The sequence below is a fragment of the Lethenteron reissneri genome, chromosome 21 (genome assembly GCF_015708825.2).
Source record: "Lethenteron reissneri isolate LAM-NWPU_2019-01 chromosome 21, ASM1570882v1, whole genome shotgun sequence".
Classification (NCBI taxonomy): Eukaryota; Metazoa; Chordata; class Hyperoartia; order Petromyzontiformes; family Petromyzontidae; genus Lethenteron; species Lethenteron reissneri.
In genome coordinates, this window is record NC_083799.1 from 9,261,135 (window position 1) to 9,285,835 (window position 24,701).

At 50.0% G+C, this 24,701-nt stretch overlaps 1 protein-coding gene across 1 annotated transcript in view; it reads left to right on the forward strand.

Moving 5' to 3' along the window:
• The first annotated feature begins 9,441 nt into the window (after nt 1-9,441).
• LOC133345191 (vitamin D3 receptor-like) overlaps nt 9,442-24,701 on the forward strand; it is a 49,388-nt gene continuing 34,128 nt past the window's right edge. The window contains 3 exon segments of the mRNA XM_061555735.1: nt 9,442-9,596; nt 17,969-18,063; nt 18,065-18,211. Of these exon segments, the coding sequence (XP_061411719.1) occupies nt 9,564-9,596; nt 17,969-18,063; nt 18,065-18,211 (275 nt within the window). The 5' untranslated portion in view covers nt 9,442-9,563.

Sequence of the window (24,701 nt, forward strand, 5' to 3'; positions counted from 1 at the left end):
GAACTTAGGGTGAACTTGGGCACTTGCAGTGGTTCCTTCTCGCTCTTCTGAGTCGTTCTTCATCTTGGAGAGTGGGCGAATACTATGCGGAGGAGGCGCGTTACAAATCAAATAATTCATATCATAAAATTATGACTGTTATTACATTATTACTTACTGTTAAATTATTCCTCTTCCTCCAGGAACATTACAACAAGTACCACTTTTGACGGGGAAGTCAAACGTGGTTGGCCTGTGGATAAACTTGTCCCCCCCACCATAGGAACGTGGAAAATCCTCAGAACGGCTCGTGTCCATTGAACAGGAGATGCAAATCCTCGCACACGTCGATCGTTCCTCACAGCTGAGATTTCTCGTGATCCGTCTTGAAAAAAGGCAGTAGGGGAGGGAAACAAATGCATGCACACACACCGATTATGTAACGACATCCAACAAAGTGCGCGTTCGAAGTAGCGGCCTGGCACGCGATGTTAATCTGCAGTGGCACTCTGCATATATTTGCAAATAGCGTTTCGCTCTGCATTGGTTCTCAAGATTTTTGGGCCACCATTTTCACCAATTTGTCTGGTGAATTGTCCGTCGGGTAAGAACCGAACACTATTCTCCCCTCGAGTGTCGTTCACAATTGGATCTTCTATGTCGAGAGCTGCATCGGTTCAACACGAGGCAAAAACTCCTGCACAGGATACCACATTCATTGGCTCATCAGGCGAGTTGATGGTCGGTGAGTGGTGAGGTGAGTTGGTGAATGGTGAGGGTGAGGTGAGTTGGTGAGTGGTGAGTGGTGAGGGTGAGGTGAGTTGATGACTGGTGAGTGGTGAGGTGAGTTGATGCCTGGTGAGTGGTGAGGGTGAGGTGAGTGGTGAGTGGTGAGTGGTGAGGTGAGTTGATGCCTGGTGAGTGGTGAGGGTGAAGTGAGTTGATGACTGGTGAGTGGTGAGGGTGAGGTGAGTTGGTGAGTGGTGAGTGGTGAGGGTGAGGTGAGTTGATGACTGGTGAGTGGTGAGGTGAGTTGGTGAGTGGTGAGGATGAGGTGAGTTGATGACGGGTGAGTGGTGAGGTGAGTTGGTGAGTGGTGAGGGTGAGGTGAGTGGTGAGGGTGAGGTGAGTTGATGCCTGGTGAGTGGTGAGTGGTGAGGTGAGTGGTGAGTGGTGAGGGTGAGGTGAGTTGATGGCTGGTGAGTGGTGAGGGTGAGGTGAGTTGATGGCTGGTGAGTGGTGAGGGTGAGGTGAGTTGATGGCTGGTGAGTGGTGAGTGGTGAGGTGAGTGGTGAGTGGTGAGGGTGAGGTGAGTTGATGACCGGTGAGTGGTGAGGGTGAGGTGAGTTGATGGCTGGTGAGTGGTGAGTGGTGAGGTGAGTGGTGAGTGGTGAGGGTGAGGTGAGTTGATGACCGGTGAGTGGTGAGTGGTGAGGGTGAGGTGAGTGGTGAGGGTGAGGTGAGTTGGTGAGTGGTGAGTGGTGAGTGGTGAGGTGAGTTGGTGAGTGGTGAGTGGTGAGGGTGAGGTGAGTTGGTGAGTGGTGAGTGGTGAGGGTGAGATGAGTTGGTGAGTGGTGAGGGTGAGGTGAGTGGTGAGGGTGAGGTGAGTTGATGACCGGTGAGTGGTGAGGGTGAGGTGAGTTGGTGAGGGTGAGGTGAGTTGATGACTGGTGAGTGGTGAGGGTGAGGTGAGTTGGTGAGTGGTGAGGTGAGTTGATGATGGGTGAGTGGTGAGTGGTGAGGGTGAGGTGAGTTGATGACCGGTGAGTGGTGAGGGTGAGGTGAGTTGATGGCTGGTGAGTGGTGAGGGTGAGGTGAGTTGGTGAGTGGTGAGGTGAGTTGATGATGGGTGAGTGGTGAGTGGTGAGGGTGAGGTGAGTTGATGGCTGGTGAGTGGTGAGGGTGAGGGTGAGGTGAGTGGTGAGTGGTGAGTGGTGAGGTGAGTTGATGCCTGGTGAGTGGTGAGGGTGAAGTGAGTTGATGACTGGTGAGTGGTGAGGGTGAGGTGAGTTGGTGAGTGGTGAGTGGTGAGGGTGAGGTGAGTTGATGACTGGTGAGTGGTGAGGTGAGTTGGTGAGTGGTGAGGATGAGGTGAGTTGATGGCGGGTGAGTGGTGAGGTGAGTTGGTGAGTGGTGAGGGTGAGGTGAGTGGTGAGGGTGAGGTGAGTTGATGCCTGGTGAGTGGTGAGTGGTGAGGTGAGTGGTGGGTGGTGAGGGTGAGGTGAGTTGATGGCTGGTGAGTGGTGAGGGTGAGGTGAGTTGATGGCTGGTGAGTGGTGAGGGTGAGGTGAGTTGATGGCTGGTGAGTGGTGAGTGGTGAGGTGAGTGGTGAGTGGTGAGTGGTGAGGTGAGTGGTGAGTGGTGAGTGGTGAGGTGAGTGGTGAGTGGTGAGTGGTGAGGTGAGTGGTGAGTGGTGAGGTGAGGTGAGTTGATGACCGGTGAGTGGTGAGTGGTGAGGGTGAGGTGAGTGGTGAGGGTGAGGTGAGTTGGTGAGTGGTGAGTGGTGAGTGGTGAGGTGAGTTGGTGAGTGGTGAGTGGTGAGGGTGAGGTGAGTTGGTGAGTGGTGAGTGGTGAGGGTGAGATGAGTTGGTGAGTGGTGAGGGTGAGGTGAGTGGTGAGGGTGAGGTGAGTTGATGACCGGTGAGTGGTGAGGGTGAGGTGAGTTGGTGAGGGTGAGGTGAGTTGATGACTGGTGAGTGGTGAGGGTGAGGTGAGTTGGTGAGTGGTGAGGTGAGTTGATGATGGGTGAGTGGTGAGTGGTGAGGGTGAGGTGAGTTGATGACCGGTGAGTGGTGAGGGTGAGGTGAGTTGATGGCTGGTGAGTGGTGAGGGTGAGGTGAGTTGGTGAGTGGTGAGGTGAGTTGATGATGGGTGAGTGGTGAGTGGTGAGGGTGAGGTGAGTTGATGGCTGGTGAGTGGTGAGGGTGAGGTGAGTGGTGAGGGTGAGGTGAGTTGGTGAGTGGTGAGTGGTGAGGTGAGTTGATGACCGGTGAGTGGTGAGGGTGAGGTGAGTTGATGACTGGTGAGTGGTGAGGGTGAGGTGAGTTGGTGAGTGGTGAGGTGAGTTGATGATGGGTGAGTGGTGAGTGGTGAGGGTGAGGTGAGTTGATGACCGGTGAGTGGTGAGGTGAGTTGATGGCTGGTGAGTGGTGAGGGTGAGGTGAGTGGTGAGGGTGAGGTGAGTTGGTGAGTGGTGAGTGGTGAGGGTGAGGTGAGTTGATGGCTGGTGAGTGGTGAGGGTGAGGTGAGTTGGTGAGTGGTGAGGATGAGGTGAGTTGATGATGGGTGAGTGGTGAGTGGTGAGGGTGAGGTGAGTTGATGACCGGTGAGTGGTGAGGTGAGTTGATGCCTGGTGAGTGGTGAGGGTGAGGTGAGTTGATGCCTGGTGAGTGGTGAGGGTGAGGTGAGTTGATGGCTGGTGAGTGGTGAGGGTCAATGTGAGTTGATGGCCGACGAGGGTCAGGCGAGCGTCACGTGACCCCGTCTGTAGGACGGCCTTCCCGGTATAGTCCAATCAACCGGTTGAGTGGCGAGCGCAGCACGTGCAGTGGAATGCCGCACGAGGGTGACGTCACCCCCAACCGTAGAACGGGCTGCCCAGCGCTGTTACATAACGAGGGAGCGTTTTCAACCCCTCCATCGCGCCGGAAACAACAGCGCCCGCAATTATTATTTTTTTGCGGTGTGCGGGTCGCAAATTTAAGGCTTAGCTCGCCCAGTGATGATCACCACTTTCCGCGCGATTCTGTAGAGGAATCGACCCGCAAGGGAGCGTTGCGTTGCATGCAACTCAAGACCCCCTCCTCCGCCTCATCCCTTCTAGCGATGCGTCTAAGTAACGCTTCATGAGATAATTGGCACCTTGAAGCGGACAGATATATGTCTAGAGTGCTGTCGTTATAGGGTGAGGGAGTAAGGCTGCGGTTTAGGTTTATTTTGGCACAGATAAAACCTATCGGACAATAAATGCTCATTTTCGATTGGGGACCTGGCGACACCATGGAAACCTGGTTACTAGAGCAAGACAAATAATACATAAACAAAACAATCCAGAAACAACTGTGTACAAGGTCAAGTTATGAATGGCAAGGTCCTTCATCAACGTCACGGCACAACCGGTACAGATAATAGCAGTAGAACGCATCACGCACGCGCACAAAACATGAATGACTTTCGGTGTGCAAATTAGAGCGATCAACTGCGCGTACACTTGAACACAAATTATGAGGTTCAAATGCGATTTGAAGTGGAACAAGCTCGGATTAGATTGTTTTTGGTCTTCTTTTCATTAAGGACACGTTTGAGATAATTTAGTTGCATTCGGAGTAAGCCAAAATCTTGTTTCAACTTGGCACACAGGGTCATCTCAGGACCTGCTAAACACCATCGCAGCCATGTCATCAGCGAACAGCTTTAGGTCGGAGCGGATCGGGCTTTGGTTGGTCAGTGCGATTACGGCCGTGTCGCCAGGATTGGCACGTGGCAGTTGTTTCGACATTGGTTTGCGAGGGAGGGGTGTGCGTGGGTGGAGGGGTTATCCATGGACGCTTCAAACCGGGCAGCAGCGGGCGATCGTAGTTAAAATTCCGCTTCTCGGTCTGCGTTAATCGGTGGGGTTGGGTAGGGACGGGGTGGGAGGGATTGTGGGTGTTAGGGTACTCATTCGGCACTCATCTTAAAATGACTGCACATTAGGTCATTTTGTCTCGATGCGGTCATCAACTCACCTCACCCTCATCACCGCTTTTTGTACAGCGTTAAGTAAATAAAAACAAACAAGGGATGTTCATTGATGATACATTTGATCGTCATGATCAACATCATCGTCGTCATCATAATAAGCCATTTCCCCATACACTGCTGGATGAAGGCAACCCCAATCCTATGCCAATTTCTCGCGGTCTCGCGGTGGTGCAACAATCCACGCGTTGCATTGAGAGACGCTGCGCGTGTGGACGCTCCAAATGTGCGTGACGTTGCAAATATTCGTAATGCGCTTTGCGGCAAATGATCGCCTCGTCGGTCGCGGGCAGCTCTAGCAGGCGATCAAGTCGCGTTTAGCGCGTGATTAATATGCTCCTGATGCGGCTTGCGGCACGTGGTCGCGAGTTACGTAAGGCGGCAAAGCCGGCTGCGTAGCGGCGGTTGTCGTGATGATTTCATTTGATGCGCAAAAGAAGAAGGGCCGTTGCCTCTGACGTAGCCTATTATATAATTAAGTTAAGCAATTTACCTTGTTAAGGCACAGTCCAATGGTATTGCTGAACGTGTGTTTATTAATGTAGCGATGGTGTGTCGGCTCCGCACGATGCGAATGAAGTTCAACATGCATACACACATAGTGGTTTTTGTGGCGGTGGTTTTTGTGGTGGTGAATTTGGTTTTCGTGGTGGTTGTGGGTGTCGTGGTGGTGGCGGTGGTTTTGGTACTGGTATTAATGGTGGTTTTGGTGGGAGGGGTGATCTTCGTGTTGGCGGTTTTGGTGATGGTGGTGGCTGCGTTGAAGGTTACGATGATTGTTCTTGGTGGTGGTGGTGGTTATTTTTAGTCGTGGAGGTTGTGGTGACGGTGGTGATGGTGGTGGCTGTGTTGGAGGTGATATTGGTTGGTGGTGGTGGTTGGGGCTATGTTAGTGGTGGCGGTGGTGGTTTTAGTGATGGTGGTGGCTGTGGTGGAGGTGATTATAGTTAGTGTTGGTGGCGCACACCTCTAACACAACGCTATTTGGAGGCGAGGGTTGGTGGGTCACGTTGATGTTTTCCCCGGGTATTCGAGATTCCCAAAATACAGATGCAATGAAAAATGTCAGAAATATACGACTATAGCCGGAATAGATATAGAGAAAAGAATCCTCGTCAAACCCTGGCTTGCCAGTGCCTTCCACATGGCTCTCCAGCAGCAAACACACTTGCGGGGAGTAAAGGAAATTTCCTGGTGACGATGAAGCGATGAGGTGGCATGTGAGCGAGTGAGCCGGGGAGCGAGACAAAGGCTCATCTGGACGTGGCCCTGAGACATCGATGACAACGGATGATGTTGATAATGGATGGTGATCTATGATGATGGTGGTGGTGATAACTGACCAAGCGAATTTTACTTTAATTAGACGGTATGTGGATTTTCAATTACATAAATGTGACTCATTGCTGCTCGACATCAGCCACGAACGTGATAAATTAACAGTCTACTTAACAGCGCTTCCAAGAATACTTAACACATTTCAAAGTAGAATACTGTAATGCCGTCGTGCGTCCTGGAGCAATTTCACTCCGTAGCTCGTTTTCAGTCGACACACCGAGTACTCGGTTAAAGCCATGCCACTTTTATGAATGAACATCACCGAGTCTTACAATGCTGGTATCAACAATAATATGTGTACAGCACTTAGGTAATTCACTGCTCAGGATGAAGGCCTCCCCACGCCGGTTGCCGATCTGTCATGGACGTTATAGGACCATACTTCACCACATTGGTCAGTGCTGGTTGGTGAAGAGGGGGGGGGGAGCCCGGGACTGTTTGAGATATCTCTCGCCACTTGATGTTAGCCGTGGTCATAAATCGAACGCAGTGCTCTAACCACTGTGCCACCGTTTCGAACGATATGTACGTTGAATTTCTTTTTCGCACCGTACGTAGCCAGCCGTGCTAATCGGAAAGCCTCACTGAGTATGACGCCTATTTGTCAGTAGGGACCCAGAATTGGATGTTTGGCCAATTACATTTACACGCGTTTAGACGTGCGAGTTTGGGCAGGGCATGTTGCCCGACTGTATCTCTTCTAGGCTGATGAATGAGTGACTGGGCTAGTGAAGGGAATGGCAGCCGACGGAAAGAAGAGCACGCGCCCGAGAGAACGACTGCAGCGGAGAAGGGAGATGTGGCGACGCGATCATTGGACGTGCCGGCGGCAGCGAGATGACTGCGGCATCGCAGAGCGGACGTGGAGGTGTCGTGCGGGAGGGATCCCACCGTTGGCACCAGTGGCCGAGAATCGAACTCGAGGGCGTCCAGGTTCACAGTGCAGCGCGCATCACGAATGTCCAATGCGAACTCCGATATATGACAATTTGGTGGTTCTTTTTGCGTTTCGTTTTTTGCTGTTGCTTGGTCTTTCTCCCCGTACCTCCGACTCGTACGGTTGGATCCGTACGGTGCGAAAGAAGTTTAACATACCGAACACGTACGACTGCCGATGAGTGGATTCTTCGAATCGATTAAATGATTCAAGCGCATTCTTCCGACGGCTTTTGCCAAGGGAGAAAGGACGGGGAGGGGGGGGCTGGAGGGTTTTATATTCCTGACCCGAGTTGAATGTCCACGTGGTTATTTTAAAACGTATCGTTCATAATCCAACAATACGTCGCTCGATAGTGTTTGTCACACGCTTACTCCGAGAGCAATGCAGACGCGCATCCTGGCGCTTTATTAGGAATAACACGTGGAACTATGCAGTTTAAAATAATCTAGCTTGTAAATTCACATCCTTAGAACCCCTTTTTGTCTTTAGTTTGTTGCCTTTCCCCCGCACCTCCGATTAGCACGGTTGGGTGCGTAGGGTGCGAAAGAAGTTCAACGGGCAGACAGACATGAGCGCACTGGCTGGGCAATCCAGAGGTCGCTCAAGCGATCTCAAGGCAGGTTAAACAATGTCCATGTTTCTAAAACGACATTCTTGGTTATTTCGGTAAAGTGTTTTTTTTGCTTTTATTTTTAATTTATTTTCAATTTTAATTGTATTCTTTTTGAGTCTATCTACGTGACTTTACCGAAAGAACCAAGAATATGTACCCCCCCACAAAGCCCCCGCCCAGCAGTATAAATTGGTACCCGCTAGCTAATCGATCCGCAGGGCGCGTGTGCTGGGGTAAAGCGTGGGTACTCGGAAACAATAATTGTATTTAGACTGGAGGAATCCAATGAGATATACAGCTTTTTTGCGCAGATGTCCAGTAGTGGGCGGGTCAAATCGTTAGAACAAACAATACAATTACACGATACGAGTGCAACGTATGGGAAAGGCACTCCCACGTCTTCCAAAACAGCGCGGAAGAGTAGGCCAAAAACACCACCTTAGAGAGATTGTCTAGAGCTCTCGCTACGGGCGGAGGCCCTTCCGCAGGCAGTGGGGTGAGCGAGCACTTACAGGGCTCCACCTTTATCTTTTCACCTTGAGCAATGATATAGATCAACACCTATATATACATAGCCTTGTGTAAAGATGATGCAGATATGAGAAGCGATAGCTTCATCGTCGTTATCATAATGGGTATCAGCATTGTCATCAGCATCGTCGTCGTGCCCAACGTCAGCAGTTGCATTGCGAGAGTTTTAGCTGCGGGCGAAGTGCTTCTCTACAAACGTGCCACGAGAAAGCAGCGATGGGAGGTGGCGTGCGAGGAGCAACATGAAAACAGCCCACCCTCCTCCCTTGACCAATAACTGCAGCCGGGCCGCAAGCCAGTAGCCAGCCACGCGTGGTCGGAGAGTGACGCACAGAGTCACAACCAACACACACACACGCACAGGGAGAGATCGAGACACGCACAGACCAAGAGGGACTTCACAGACGCAAAGAGATAGGAACACAGAGAGGCATAGAGAGTCACGCACACACTAGGGGGCGGCACACACAGAGGGAAGGGACACGCGCGCGCACACACACGGGAGAGAGACACACGGGGAGAGGGACACACGGGGAGAGGGACACACACAGAGGAAGAGACACACACAGAGGAAGAGACACGCTCACACATAAGGATAGAGAGCGAGAGATTGACACGCGTACCCATTCGGGCTGGGTGGGAGCTGGGGGATTCACCAATGTAGAAAGTGAACGAGAGAGAGAGGGGAAAGAGAGCGCGCTAGAGAGAAAGGAGGGAGCTCGCGTCCGCGTGCGCAACTCAACAGCCGCCTCCCTCCCACGTCAACTCCAGATTCGGCGATTCGCGTCGACTCGTCGCAGTCGAGGCACACGCGACGGACGGCAGGAATTAAGACCCGGCGGGATTCGCCGTTCCCAAGCCGGAGCTGCGGATGGGAAGCCTCCGTAACGTCATCGCGACCACGAGCAGATTCTTCGAGGAACCTAACAGAGGCACGAGTTTAAGTCGGGGGGTTCCTCGGTGGGGGTAGAGGCGAGGGTGAGGAGGAGGAGGGACGGTGGGGGGGTGATCCTCGGGCAGCAGAGACCGCATCTCTCTCGCCGCCACAGCGGACGGCCCCACTGCTTTGCTGCCCGCCGAGTGGGTTCGTGACAAACGGGGAGGCGGTCGACGCGTCTCAAGGGGAACGAGGGCAGGGACAGCACCGCGGGAGGTTTGTGGCACAGCGCGTGGGTGCTGCTCGCGGTAGGTCACGCCGCTGTTGGCACGACCGCTTAAACATTCCGCTCGTCGCTGCAGTGTGCGCGCTGGTGCGCACGTTATGTAACGCGCGCCTCGGTTGCCCTGCTCATGCTGTTGTTGACGATGCTCGCTGCTGCGGCTCCATGACCTCTATGCACGTGTCGGTGGCGGGTCGCGCTCGGGCTTGCCGATGCCCTCTGAGGTCTTAAAGGATGCCACAACTTGCTCGCCGTCGTAGGAATGGGGAATTCCCACCGCTGGCGGCGGATGGAGGTGAGATGCGTCGCCAGGACGAGGCAGTGAGACGTCTTGACAGAGAGTCAGTCGCGGTTTCATTCGCTGCTTGTTGAACGCGTCGCCGACGTTTTTTTTTTTGTTTCAGAGATTCGTTTTAGAAGCAAAAAGGCTTGTGTTGTGATGCTTTCGTGAGAGTTTCATAGTCTGGTTACAATGTCTCTCCACTCGGGCTGTTTTGTCACTTTCTATTTCGACACCGTCGATACAGTAATCCTCTCGTCTAAAGTGGCGGTAAATCGCGTGGCTTTCTTTTCTATTTGCATCTTGGTACGTAGACCACTGATGCGGCGTGGAGCGGTGGCGCCGTGGTTAGCGCACCGCGCTCTGAAGCCGGCTAATTCGAGTTCAATTCCTGACCACGGCCATGGTCCTCAAAACCCCTCCCGCCCCCCACCCTCTCTTCACCAACCGGCATTTGGCCAGCATGATAAAGTATGGTCAAAACCACCCACCTTGTCGAGTTGACCTGGGGGGCGGGGGGGTATGCTCAATTCAGATGCTGACAGTAAATCATTCTGAACGTGCCCCGTCTCGTCAGATCGACAGCTAAGCAGGGTTTAGCCTGTTCATCCACTGCGTGGAAACACCAGGTGTTATAGGCTTTTTTTGGCTGCAAGATGACTGTAGAGGAGGCTGGTAGGGCAACAACGGATCTCGAACTAAATGTATCTGCGCGGAGCGTGGAGCGTTATCCCTTCTTCGGATTCATGTGTGTGTGTCCCGAGCGCTCCAGCTGCCTTCCGCAAAGCAAACACACACGGTGAGTGACGTTGGTCAAACATCCAAATGCAGACATCGTGCTCAACAGGATTCAGCCAGTTCTGCCGTGCAGCTAAACCAGTGGGGTCCGGGGGGGGGGGGTCCATAGCAGCTCCCAATGTGTAATTTGGGTTGCGCTGCGCACGCGATCTTCCGTGCGATTTCTCACATTTCGCTCCGTTCGCCGGGATGCCGTCTCCTGAACAGCAGAAGCTGTTCAGGAGACGGTTTAACGCATCTCATCGAACGATGGCCATGAATAACCACTCGGAACTGTGAACCCACTGACGTGCGTTCGATTGCCGGCCGGCCCAGTCGAGTGACATCTAAAAACAAACAGTTGACCGGTGCGGTGATGTATGGGCCGACAGCCGGCTGACCACCGTGCCATGGAAAGTCTTCATCGAGGACCGAGTAGACTAAAATACCATCGAGAGCTCCATCCAGTGGAGGGCCATCTGCCTACAGTGATGTGGGCAAGCAGTTGCAGGGCTGCACCTCTGCCTTTTTTTTCAGTCACCGTGACTTTGCCACAGCCACCCATCGCTGATAGCGCGCGCAACTCACAATCGTCACCCTGTGTGGGGACTCCAACCTACACAGATCTGGTTATGAGCTTTCCACTTGCGCGCTCAAAGGGCCTCTCGTCTCCCACAGATCACCCCCACCACCACCACCCCTGCTGCCCTACCCCCTGCTCAATGTCTCACCTTCTCTCCCCGTGTGCGTCCCCACCCCCCGTCATTATCCACTCCCTGTTAAGTCGTATGAGCCTGGCGGGGTGGGGGGGTGCTGCTGAGCGGGCGAGTCACAGCCAGGTCTCAGTCCACGTGGGTTGACGACGAAGCACGCGGTGTCACACACAAGGGCGCCACGCAGTCACGCGAACGAGAGCGTGGGGGTAGGCAGGGGATGCCTTGGCCACCCCCCTGTAACGGCGAGTCATTTTGGGACATGCTTTAGTGGGTTTCAGTTTGTACCCACAACCCTAGCTAGCATCGCCGTTATTTAAATTATGGTAATGCCTCTATTTCACGCGACGCCCCAAATGACCGTGTGCGGAATATAACCAAGACCACGGCCGGTATATTCCAAATGTATATGGTTTACTTAGAATTAAATGTCTACACAAATATTACATTGTCAAAGGGCAACAGGCTTACTACTTCCGCGGAGGAGTGCACGTATCACAAGCCACTATACCAGCGGTCGGGAACCTATGGCTCGCGAGCCATATATGGCTCTTCCGGTGACGCATATGGCTCCCAGACAATTTTGAGTTGAAAAAAAAATCAGTTTGGAACTGATTTTAAAATACTTGTGATATTGCTTAATAATACTGTGCCATTTTAAAGTAAACAGAAATTAGTTTTGAAGATAAATTTCACGGGTCACGGGTCACGGGTCCAGTGACCAGAAGTCGCATTAAAAGTAAGACATATTTAATTTATTATACGTTAAAAATACTATATGGCTGTCAATGAAAGATATTTAGAAATATTTGGCTTTTATGGCTCTCCCAGTCAAAAAGGTTCCCGACCCCTGCACTATACCAACTCAAATGACCCGCGCAAAAACATAACCAACACCATCATACAAGCCCACGACCACGGCTTCACCGACTTCCTCCACCACGAACGCTAGGGGGGGGGGGGGGGGAAACCCCAAAGGCACCTCGAGCCGGATCAGTCCCGGCTACCTCGAGCAGGGTCAGGGTCGGGATCGAACCCATGACCTCCTGTATATACCAGGCGAGGCAGTTAACATCTCGCCACCGTGACGATTGCCCGCACCCCCTGCACTGATAATGTAGAAAGTTACTACGCCACGGGCCCCACGCGTTGGTTAAACGGGTCGAGCCCTCGGCGATGTGTGTGCCAAACGATTTGCTATCCAGTCCGTGGAGCCGGGCCGAGTCTGATGCAATTTTGCATAATTGGCGGAACAATCTTACCTATAAAAGGCATTTTTTTGTCTGTCTTTCTGTTCGTCTGTCTGTATGTGTGTGTGTTCGCACACTTGCGAAGGATTTGTCTCTCAAACAGTGGGGTACGTAAAAATAGCCAGATATCACGCTGTAAGCCCCGCGGTGGGCAAGCGCTAATTGTTTTCCACGTCTCTCAACTTTTAATTAGTTAAATTAGCTATTTAGTGCGATGTATCTATATTTAATTATTTAATATGCCACTCGGCTGACGGGGGTTGTCCCTGGCAATGCACACGCGTCATCGGTGGAGAGGGGGGATTTCTCTTTCGCCTTCATAATGCAAAAAACGCTGAAGTAAATTATTCAAAGTTTCATGTCCCACCCCCCACCCAATGTGTGCACTTACTACTAAAGAGTCCGTAGATATTCATATCATAGTGCTTAGATAGTATTATTGTAGCGCAGGCAGGGGGATGGTGGGGGGGGGGTACCGGCCCAGACCCCAGCCGGCCAATGTGCTATCTCGGCCGGCTGGGCAATCTAGGCGAGGCTGGGGGCTCTGCACGGGACTAGGCCTCACCAAGGCAATGTTAGGTACTAATTTCTTGCTTCTTGCGCTAAACTCATGTACATAGAAACACTATTATTATAAACATAATTTTGGAAATATTATAATAATTATATTTGTGTGTAGACAACCAATATTTCAAAATTAAGTTGCAAAATATTAAAATATGAATGTGTGTTTTTATGAAGCTGCGCCAGTCTACTGGCAGTCTGTCATGTGGCCTGTTGCCTGCTTATTAATTAAAGTCAGTGCACTGGCAGTGTATTATCTACACTGTTAACATTGCTACTGGCCAGGGTGAGTGTATGCCAGTCTATGACCTGTTGCCTGCTTCTTTACCTCGCTCAGTGTACTGCCAGTCGTTCATGTCGACTGTATCCTGCTTTTTAAGCTGCTGACCATATTGCCAGCTTCTTACGTCGACTGTAGCAATGCTTAGGTCATTGAGTCAGCATACTGCCAGTCTATAATCTAGACTCTAGCCTGCTTATTAACTTAAGTGTGTGTACTGCTGCTCTATAATGTAGACTTATTCTAGCTTCTATCTTCACGTCCCAGCTCATCAGGCACACCCGACACTTGACTCCTGGGATATGGAGATGAAACAAACTCTACTCTACTTACCAAATCGAATCTCGACACATTGCGGCTGCACGACCCGAACCACATCAACCGGCCCTCTCCATGGTTGCAGCAATTTGGGAGATGTGCCCACCGGCACCTGCGGACAATGCAACCAGGCCCTGTCCCCCGGTGACCAATCGCACAAGGAAACACGGGCTTCCTTGAGCCGCTCGTTGGCCAACTGTTTGGCCCGGGAGTTAACACTGGCAACTTTCAGCACCTCGGAAAGTTTGGCAAGAGTGAAATGAACCGAATCAGAAATTTTGAACACTTGCGCAGCAGGCGTGGCTTGTAACTGCACATCGATAGGAGGATCATACTCCCTCCCATACATCAAAAAGAAGGGAGAGTAGCCGATGGACGTGTGAGGGGTCATCCTATAAGTGGCGAGAACCGCTGGAATATGCAAGTCCCAATCGACCTGTGACTCGCTGACCAAGTGACTCAACATGGAGATCAGAGTCTGATGTAGGCATTCGACCATGCCATCTGTTTGCGGGTGGTACGGTGACGTGCGTACCTTTTTCGTTCCCAGCAAATCGGAAACTTCACGCAGCAGCTTAGACACATTTTTTTGACCTTGATCACTCAAGAGGCGCTTGGGGGCACCCTTATCCAGAACATAGCTATTGAGGAATGCCTCGGTAATAGTCACAGCCAATTGATTCGGGAGCGGCCAGGCCATAGGCCAGCATAATAAATACTCAACGCCCACGAGCAAGTACCTATTTCCACGCGCAAAAGTAGGAAACGTCCCGGGAATATCGAGGGCAACAATTTCGTTAAGAAGCGACACCTGGATGGATTGCAGTGGAGGGCAACAGGATCTCGGTGGCGGCTTCCGCCGGTCACATTGCACGAAGCCCTTAAGCAGATCCTCGACGTCGGAGGCCATGGCCGGTCAATAAAAATCCAATTTAAGAGCGGCCAGCGTCTTTTGCAATCCGGGATGCAACAATCGTTAATGCACAACCCATACAACCTCGCCACGCAGGGCGGTAGGGACAACTAGCATAACGGCGCAATCCCCTGTCCCAATACATGAGCAACCTGCCCCGCAGGACAAACGAGGTGACACCCCGCGGAGCCGTGCCACCAGCGGTATCCCTCACACGCCGGTGCAACTTAAAGAGAGACGCGTCCTCCGCCTGCAGGCGTCCCCACACCTCGTAGTCCAACCCGATAACCACATCCCGTGCGGCAGGGACGTCGCCCGTCCCGCCCATCGTGTCCGCGATATGTAACTTGGAACGAAATTTTTTGCAGGATTTCAAGCCAGCGTGACAATTGACCTGAGGGCTGATCCACACTCAGCACGTACTGGAGCACCGTATGATCGGAGCGCACCTAGAAATGTCTCCCGTACAAGTAGGGCCGATATTGTTGCACAAAAACCACAATGGTCAATAGTTCCCGGCGTGTTACGCAGTACCGCTGCTCGGCAGGAGACAGCACCCTGCTACCATACGCGACCACGTGTTCCACGCCAGTGACAACCTGGGATAACACCGCACCAATGTTGGTATTCTAGATTTGTTCTAGATTTGAAGCTTTCGTGACTGCAATGATTCATATTCTTGGGTTTTTTTGGTAAAGTCACGTAGGTAAAAAAATTAAAACTAAAATTACTAAAAGTAAAATAAAAATAAAACAAAAATCACGACGTTTCGGAGGCAACACAAGCTTCCGTCTTCAGGTGGAACCGTCACAGCACGATAGCTATTACTGGCGTCCGTGTCCAACACGAATGGCAACGAAAAGTCGGGATAACGCAGGGGAGGGGCGTTAACCAGCCCATCACGAATGGAGCGAAACGCAGCTCCCTCCTCCTCCCCCCAATGAAATGTTTGGCCCTTAGCTGTCAATGCATGGAGAGGTTTCGCAATAGATGAGAAACCCGCGACAAATCAGCGATAGTAAGAGGCAAAGCCGATAAAACTGCGCATCTCACTGGCCGAGATGGGGGTCGGCCACGTAGGAATGCAAGCAGTTTTCTCGGGGTCTGTCACGATGCCCGATTAGCTAACTATATGGTCCAAGTATCGAATCGATTTTTGGAGTAGGTGACATTTCTGGGGCTTGAATTTCAGGTCGGTCGCACGCCCCTTAACGAAAACAGCCCACAGGCAATCCAAATGCTCATCAAACATGCGACCGAAATCAATCACGTCGTCCAATTACATTAGGCACGAATCCCACTGGAGGCTCGCTAAAACCAACTCCATCAGACGCTGAAAGCAGATCATGGAAGGCACAATACCCGGTTTACGTGCGCGAAGATGAGCAACGATTACGTGGTTAGATAACATCAAAGCATGGACGAGGCTCACGCTGGAATAGACAGTGTGGATAGCAGAAGACCAAAGTCAGTGGTGAAGGATTGTCCATAGTGCAGCAAACCCTCGGAGCGAGGATGGCTGAAGACATGTGGACAATACCAAAGTGATGGGCAGTTCAGTTGGATTTGTATAGCATCTAAATTCGACTGCATCGCAAGACTCTGTAAATGAACAGTGGCTATACATACTCTTTGTTTTTTTCGGTAAAGTCACGTAGATTAAAAAAGGAAAACAAATACGTAGCCATCCTGACTGCGTACAACCCGCCGGCGTACATGACAAAAGGCTGCATAATCCCTGCTCGCTTATCTACCTACGCCATCTATATCACAATGCCTCGGCTGTAGCCCAAGTTGTGGCTGCAGCACTCGCCTCCACCTCGGACTTCCCCCCCCCCCTCTCCACAGCCCATCCTGGCTCCTCCTCCTTTTCCCTTCACCGGTATTTAAGGTCGCGTCTCTTGGAGCTCGCTTCTGCTGTTAGAGCAAGTTTTGCTGTGACGGTTCCTCCTGAAGACGGAGGCTTGTGTTGCCTCTGAAACGTCGTGATTTAATTTATTTGTTTTCGTTTTTTAACCTACGTGACTTTACCGAAAAAAACAAAAGGTATGGTTCCTTGCAGTCACGAAAGCTTCAAATCTAGAATTAGTGGATATACACTTGGAAGAGAGGCAGACAGTCGTAGGCCATAAAGGAAGATCGTGGACTTGGGGGAATGGAGTCGGCAGCACGCATGGCTGGAAGCACTGTAGGTAGTTCCAGACAATGGGAGCAGCAGAGGGGAATGAGAAACCTCCCACTAAGTATTCTACACCTCGGCATTGACTGCTGCCGGGGTACCTGCGACGAACTTCACAGCAGATTCGAAACGTGACCACGCCCCTGCTATGATGTTAATCTGCACACAATGGCGGAGGCAGGCACGGGGGAAACCACGTGGTCACAGTTCAGGAAGCCCCGTGTACCACGTGGTGACTGTGAGGGTGAAGAGGGATGTATGTTGAACTTCTTTCGCACCGTACGTAGTCAACCGTGCTAATCGGAGTTGCGGCAGAAGGACAATAAACTAAACACAAAAAGCAGTTCTCAAGAAATGCGTTTTCAATCTAGGTGATTGAAAAGTGCATAGCTTCAGTGGCTTCCTAATATTGGAAGGAAGAGCGTTCCAGACGGCCGCAGAAGCGCATCTGGAAGCACAAGATGCGGTGACCGTCTTTGTTCGATGGTTTGCCAAAAGCTGCTGCTGCGAGGATGACCGGAGTTTGTGTTGTGGTTTATGCTCCTTGACGATATTAGCATGGTATTGCTGTTCATTAGTGGCAAGTACTGTGTATAATGAGTGCGAACTTGTGTTTTCTTCGGGGGGTGAGGAGGGGGGCGAGGGGGGATGGGGAGTTGGATGGCATGGAAGGAATTGCGGCTGGCACAATGGTTGGCAACCAAAATAACGAGAAGAGAATTTCGATTTAAAGCTTTCGTGACTGCAGGGATTCATCTTCTTGGTTCTTTCGGGAAAGTCACGTAGAAGGGAAGTAATAAAATAATAAAAATAAACATAATAAAATAACTCTCACGACGTTTCGGCCACAACGCAAGCAGCCGTCTTCCAGGCTGGAGCGTGCCATTCAGACTCTGTCTACTTGACAGACCTGTTCTCCACCTGAAGACGGCTGCTTGCGTTGTGGCCGAAACGTCGTGAGAATTATTTTATTATGTTTTATTTTTATTATTTTATTACTTCCCTTCTACGTGACTTTACCGAAAGAACCAAGAAGAGAAGAGAATTATTATTTTTGGGAAAATTCCTCAATATTTAAAAAGCCGCAATGCTTGTGGTGAATGCCAGACGACGGCGGTGGCGGTCCTCAATAAACAACGTCACGGGGCAAGTCCTTAAAGAGCCGCGTGCGGCTCCGGAGTCGCAGGTTGCCCGACCACCCCCCCCCCCCCCCCCCCCCCCCCCCTTGGGCTCGCGGATCGACAAAAAGGGGTGCACGCGTTTCTTTCCCGAGACTCCAAAAAAAAAACCCACCACACACACACGGCGCGCCTCCTGGCTTCTTCGTGCGTCGTTTCATTTCACCACCACCACTACCACCACCAGTAACTTAGAACGATGTCGCCTTTTGTAGCACGCGCGCGCGCCTCTCCCCGACAAGGCGCCGCCAGCTGCTCCGCCGGGGGGAGGAGGAGGCATGACGGACGCACGCATGGACATCCCCGTCAGCAAGCAGCAGCAGCAGCGCGTTCTGCGTCGACGCGTACACGCAGGACCTGAGCAGGGAGGGCGTGCGCGTGTGCGGCGTGTGCGGCGACCACGCCACGGGCTACCACTTCAACGCGATGACCTGCGAGGGCTGCAAGGGCTTCTTCAGGTGAGGACGCACGACAGCAGTAGCAGCAGCAGCAGCAGCAGCCACACTCGTCTGTGCCCAGGCTGTCTGACTGCGGCGAGTCGGTATGTATGTGTGTAGCGTATGTTGAACTTCTTTCACACCGTACGTAGACAACCGTGCTAATTGGAGGTGCGGGTTGGGGGAATGGACAACAAACGTAACAGAACAAAAAAGCAGTTCTAAAAAAAGTAGTTTTCAGTCTAGATCAGTGGCGGCTCCTGCTAAATCTCTCAGGGGGGGGGGGGCAAATGTCTGGATGATTGATAAGGATAAGGTCCACCCATGCAATGGATAAATTAACAGCTTAAGCATGTAAAGGCAACTTCACTTCTTTAATATTAATGAAAAATAAAGTGACTCTTACAATACATCTTGTTTGTTTCTATACTCACTTTTAATACAATCCACTCAAGTTGCTTTTATTAAAGATTCCACTAGGTGGCGACAAGTTATATTGTTGGATGAAACGTGCTTACGTATGATGACGTAAGCACGTTAGTGCGAGCCCTCCCAGAAGCCATAGAGAATGCATTGCAGCGCCCCCCGTTCGAAAAAAAACATCTTTGAATGTAAGTCTACGGGGCCACTCGGGGCGATTCTCAGCCGGAGTGAAATCGCCCAAAAAGAGGCGGTACTCCACAGAACGTGACATGACGCTGATTGGACTATATCCAGAGGCACGGTGACGGCTAGCGTGACTCTGTGGTTGAATGACATTGGTGGTGCGTCGCCCAATCGCCCTAATGAAGAAACCGTCCCTGGTATAGATTTAAAAGTGAATAGCTCCAAGTGGCTTCCTGATTTCGGAAGGAAGAACGTTCCAGAGTTCCAGACGGCCGCTGAAGCGCATCTAAAAGCACGAGACGTGTTTTTGTTCGATTAGTTAACCAAAAGCCACCGCTGCGATGATGGTCTATACTCCTTTTGGTTCATTCGCAACAAGCACTTTGTGTGTAATGATTGCGACCATAAAATGAATTTGTTCGGAAAATAGAAGCCAAAGCAGCTCAGCGAGCACTGGACAGATATGGTCGGATCTTGCAGTACCAGCCACGACACGTGCCAAGGTATTTCATACACGCTGCAGTTTGCTAATGTTTTTGGCAGACGTCCCGTAGAGCAGAGAATTGAAATAAGTTCAACTGAACCGTGTTCTGACCAGGTAGAGCTGCGGTCAGAGTGCTCGGCACAATGAGTTCAAATCCTGTGGGGGGACGGCGGGTAATAATCTACTTCACACTTTATATCGATGGTGTCGATAAACAAAACAGTATTAGCCTATAACTTTGAGGCGAGTCACCAATGCTTGCCATAGGAACGTGGAATTTGGGCCACTGTCCCTGGATCTGCTACTGCACGTGATTGCTGACAAGCTGTCTCGCTCGTTGGAGGGGGGTGGGACCATTGCAAGGGGGGGGGGGGGGGCTTCGTCGGGTACTGTGGGCTGGAAGAGACTGATCCTTTGTTGCTACGTAACACTTCCACCCCAAGGCTTCCTTAAGTTTCCATTTGATAAAAAAGTAGGTCAGTAACGAAACACACGTGCTCATAAAGTAAAGAAATTAGATCTGATTTCTAAGTATCTTCCATTATTTTGTCCCACACAACCTACATAATCAAAGAAACCCTGAGCACCACTAAAATTCCACAGCCAAGTGTGCCATTTCACTCCGGTCTGTCGGCTTCCGTTGTTCACCCCGTCACAGCAGCGGCAGTTGGCAGCGCCCAAAAGCAATGTAAAATGTTCCATGCAAACAAGTATAAATGTTTATTCGGTTGTGTTAACGATCCCATCCTCAGCGGTTGTACGTACGTTGTACGCACGCACGGTCAGATTAAGTTTGGTGTTGGGGGAGGGGGTCATTGTTTATTCAATTGCTTCCCTTCACAGTTTTACCACCGGCCCACGTGCCCTATGTCAACTATCCATTGTTCTTCACCTTGGTTGTTTAACTTATACCTTTGGAATCATGTGATACACGAATTGTCGGTAAAAAAAACCCAAAGCCACATCGGACGAAACTATGATTCAGTCCGACGAATCATAACATTCGCTGTGAAGTCCTACGCGGTAAGTTGGACCAAACTAGTTCCACATCGCCACATAGCTGGCAGCAATACGCATCGTGATGCTTTAATGACCAAATCACCTATGTGATTTAGCGTGCACAAACGTCCCCAGTAAACGTGCAACGTTGGGGAAACGTTGGGCCAATCGGTTCCAACTATGTGCCAACATTGACATATGTACTGAGTGCCTGATAGTATTGTTCTGGAAAGCCAATTGGCTGTTGAACTAAATAATATATTAACGTGTGGAGACACGGAACATAATTCAGATCATACATGCTTACAGGATTTATCATAGGCTACAGTATTGCATTTTAATCGTTGTAAAGACGTTTCAAATTGCAATGTTTCTTTCAGAACCCCTCCCAGGCAGTAGGGTTAGTCTAAAAACCCTGTGTTAATTGGATCCTAAACTATATTATCTTATCATACATGTATATAGTGCCTTAACCAAGGCGCTGTACAGTAAACTAACTATGGTACAAGATTGTCGGCGAGATGAGTGGACGGAATTTGTGTAAAATTAGGTGGTAGGGTGGCGATGGGTGTAATCAACGAAGATGGAAATGAGACGGGTGGATTGATGATGGGTGACCATGGAGAGTTGGGCACTAGGAAGGAGTGGGGAAGACAACAAGGGGAGAAGGGTTGGCAAGAGAGAATACGTGGATCCATATGAGAAGAGTGGAAGGGAGTGAAAGAGGGTAATTGTTTGACGTGCAAGGGCAGTTGATTCAAGTGAAGAGGTACTAGGAGAGATAATGAGCGAAAACGAGACTGTGCGCACAGAGAATGAGGAACATACTGTAGACGGCAAAGATCTAGAACCCAGAAAGCGGGCAGGAACGTAAAGTGAGATGAGAGAAGAGAGGTAAAGGAGGGGCTAAGCAGTTGAGAGATGTATTAACTAATGTAAGGAATTTAAAGAGGCAACGATAATAAACAGGAAGCCATTGTAGCTAAATTAGGAGGGGCAATGTGTGAGAATGTAAGGGGAGATTAAATATTATACGGGCAGAGGCGTTTAAAATTTGTTGGCGTGGTTTGAACGCGTAGGATGGTAAACCGATCGTTAGAAAATTGCAATAGTCGGGTCCAGTGAAGATGAGGGAGTGAATAAGTAGTTTGGTGGCAGTGATTGTGATGACACGGCGGATTTTACGAATGTTGTAGAGATGAAAACGGTAGGAATGAGTAGTGGCGTTTATATGGTTAATTAGAGAGATTTATGAGTCTAAAGTTACACCGAGGTTCCGGGCAGACTCTTCCGGAGTAAGAGAAAATGGGGGGAAAGGGGGTAGTGGGACAGGGAGGAAGAGAACATGAAACTGGGAAGAAGATGATTTCTGTTTTTGAAGGGTTGATGGAGACAAAGTGGTGGGTCATCCCAAGCCTGGATGGCGATCAGACAAGAGTAAATGTGCAGAGCAAGGTCCACAGTGAAGGAGGAGAAAGCGAGACACATGTGGGTGTCATCAGCAAAGAAATGATGGGGGAGATTGAACGGTGGGAGAAGGGGATCAAGTGAAGGTAAACTCTTTGGTTCTTTTGGTTAAAGTCACGTAGGTATAACATAAATAACGACGTTTCGGGCGCAACACAAGCGTCCGTCATCAGGTGGGAAAGCATGGTCTGCTGCTGAGGCAGACTGTTTTAAAAGGTTTAAAATGGGTGTAGCTCAAGGGTCATAAAGAAGTGGCCGGGGCTAGTGATGTTAATGTGAGAAATTAGCATGTCGAGGAGGCCGCTCTTCTTCTTTTCTACAGTTACATGCTAATTTCGTTGCTACAACTCAGTGGGCTCTCATGAAATTGTATTTTCCGAGACCAAGGTTATCTGCAAACCTCCTGGCTACCATCAAAGGTTTGTACACGAAGCCATACAAATATACAAACACAGATATAATTCCAACCGTGATGACGGTTACAAACTGAGTAATCATTGGAAAGATGTGATTAACCATGCAAAAAAGATTTAACTACACTTATTCGCCAATCTTATTTGAAAGACAACCATCACAGTTTTACCATGTCTAGTGGTGGTCTCCCTGTTACAGGTTGAGTCACAAACCGCACCTCTCCATAACAAAGGCTCAGCCTTTGTTATGCAGTCTATTCTTAGTCTTAAGCCTCACCTTACCATATTAATAAAAGTATGCGGCCCTTGCCCCACCACCTTCTCCAACCATTATATAAACGGAGTGGTAGCTTCTGCAATCTCTCATTTACTTGATACAGCTGTCGTGGCTGTGACGGTACCACCTGAAGACGGAAGCTTGTGTTGCCTCCGAAACGTCGTGTTTTTTATTTTATTTTACTTTTTAATGTTTTTTTTACCTACGTGAATTTACCGAAAAAAACCTAAGAATATGAATAATTGCAGTCACGAAAGCTTCAAATCTAGAATTAATGCTAATTTCGGTTTCGGTTCAACCCTCTGAATCGACGACGCGCGCGAACACCACGCGTGCCACCGTCGTCAATTCTCATCGGCGGCGCCCGAGTGCCGAAAACAGCGCCGGGTGCATGACTCCTATTCTTAGTTTTTTTCGGTAAAGTCACGTAGGTAAAAACATTAAAAAGTAAAATAAAATAAAAATCACGACGTTTCGGAGGCAACACAAGCTTCCGTCTTCAGGTGGTACCGTCACAGCCACGACGGCTGTATCAAGTAAATGAGAGATTGTAGGAGCTACCACTCCGTTTATATAATGGTCGGAGAAGGTGGTGGGGCAAGGGCCGCATACTTTTTATTAATATGGTAAGGTGAGGCTTAAGACTAAGAATAGACTGCATAACAAAGGCTGAGCCCACCGAGTTGTAGCAAAGGCTGAGCCTTTGTTATGGAGAGGTGCGGTTTGTGACTCAACCTGTAACAGGGAGACCACCACTAAGCATGGTACAACTGTGATGGTTGTCTGTCAAATAAGATTGGCAAATAAGTGTAGTTAAATCTTTTTTGCATGGTTAATCACATCTTTCCAATGATTATTTTATTTTACTTCTTAATGTTTTTACCTACGTGACTTTACCGAAAAAAACCTAAGAATATGAGTCATTGCAGTCACGAAAGCTTCAAATCGAGAATGAATGCAAATGACTCCTGTTGGTGCGTCGACGCGACACCGTGACCTGGACGAGGCTCGACGTTTCCATGGCAACGTCGGAGGGGTGAGGGGGGTGCCATGGCGATGACTCACGGCACCGAGACGGGATGCCTCGCACCACGCTTACACGGAGAACCCGACTGAAGGACCCCCAAGATATTGTTCGTGCGTTTCCCCCTCCGCGAGCACTCTCCCCATCTCTTTGGTGCTGCTGTTAGCTTTTATAATGGATATATACGTGTACCTTGCCCGACGCGTCTCCTGTTGTACATAGTTATCTCTTCTATGGGCAGTGTTGTTGTTGTTGTTGACGGATGTATTGAGTTTTGTTGTTGTTTTGTTCATTGTACTCGTGCGACATGGCCAATGCGGCAGCAGCAGCAGCACAGAATGAAGGAGTGAGTGCGCGAGTGAGCGAGCGAGCGATTTCTTACGACGTCTATTAGTCAACGATTTTTTGTTTTACTTTGCGTCACACAGACCGCGGCCGAGAGTGCGCCCAGCCCGGCGACGAGGTCTGGCACGGCGAGAGGAGCTGGCCGCGTCTTCCTTTTCACGAATGTTTGATGAACGTCGTGAGGTTTCTGTCGTGTTAATAGAGCGTCGGCCGGTTGTTCAATTCGCATCGACAGTATTTGTATTTTTTTTTGCGTTTCCATTACTCGTGGTTTGCCGGACTTGGGCCAGCACGAAACATCTCGAGTCGATTATCTGATCGTTGCAGCCCTTATAGCATCTGCATTTGAAGTTCATGAAGCTGTTCCAAGGCTTATAGGGATATAGGGCACAAAAACATGTGATTGTTATGGCTCGGTGTACCTTGTACCCGGGTGGTAGGTAATGTCTTACGTCGATAATATTACACTATGTAACACGATTTCTGTTCCTGGGTAGTAAGTGTTATTTTTTAATTGCTTATACTGCAAAAGTATAGAAAACTAGCGGAAGTTACCCGGCTTTGCCCGGGTGAAAAATATATTTCTTAAAAAGCTTACATATATATACACAGATACTAAGGTATTGTCAAAGCCCGGTGGACTGTTTGTACATTTCTCCACCAACAAATATATAAGAGGCTTTTACAAGTCCAAAAAGTTTTAGAAAGTGTGGGGTAAATAGTTGATGTCAAAAGGTTTCCGAAAATTGTGGTCTCCCCCCCCCCTCAAAAAATATCTTTACCCCTCGTAGGTATATATACTAACAACACCTTACATACAACAGAGGAAGTGGTATCTATTGACTCTGTAGTAGTATCTACTGACTGTACCGTAGTATCTACTGAGCCAGTAGTAG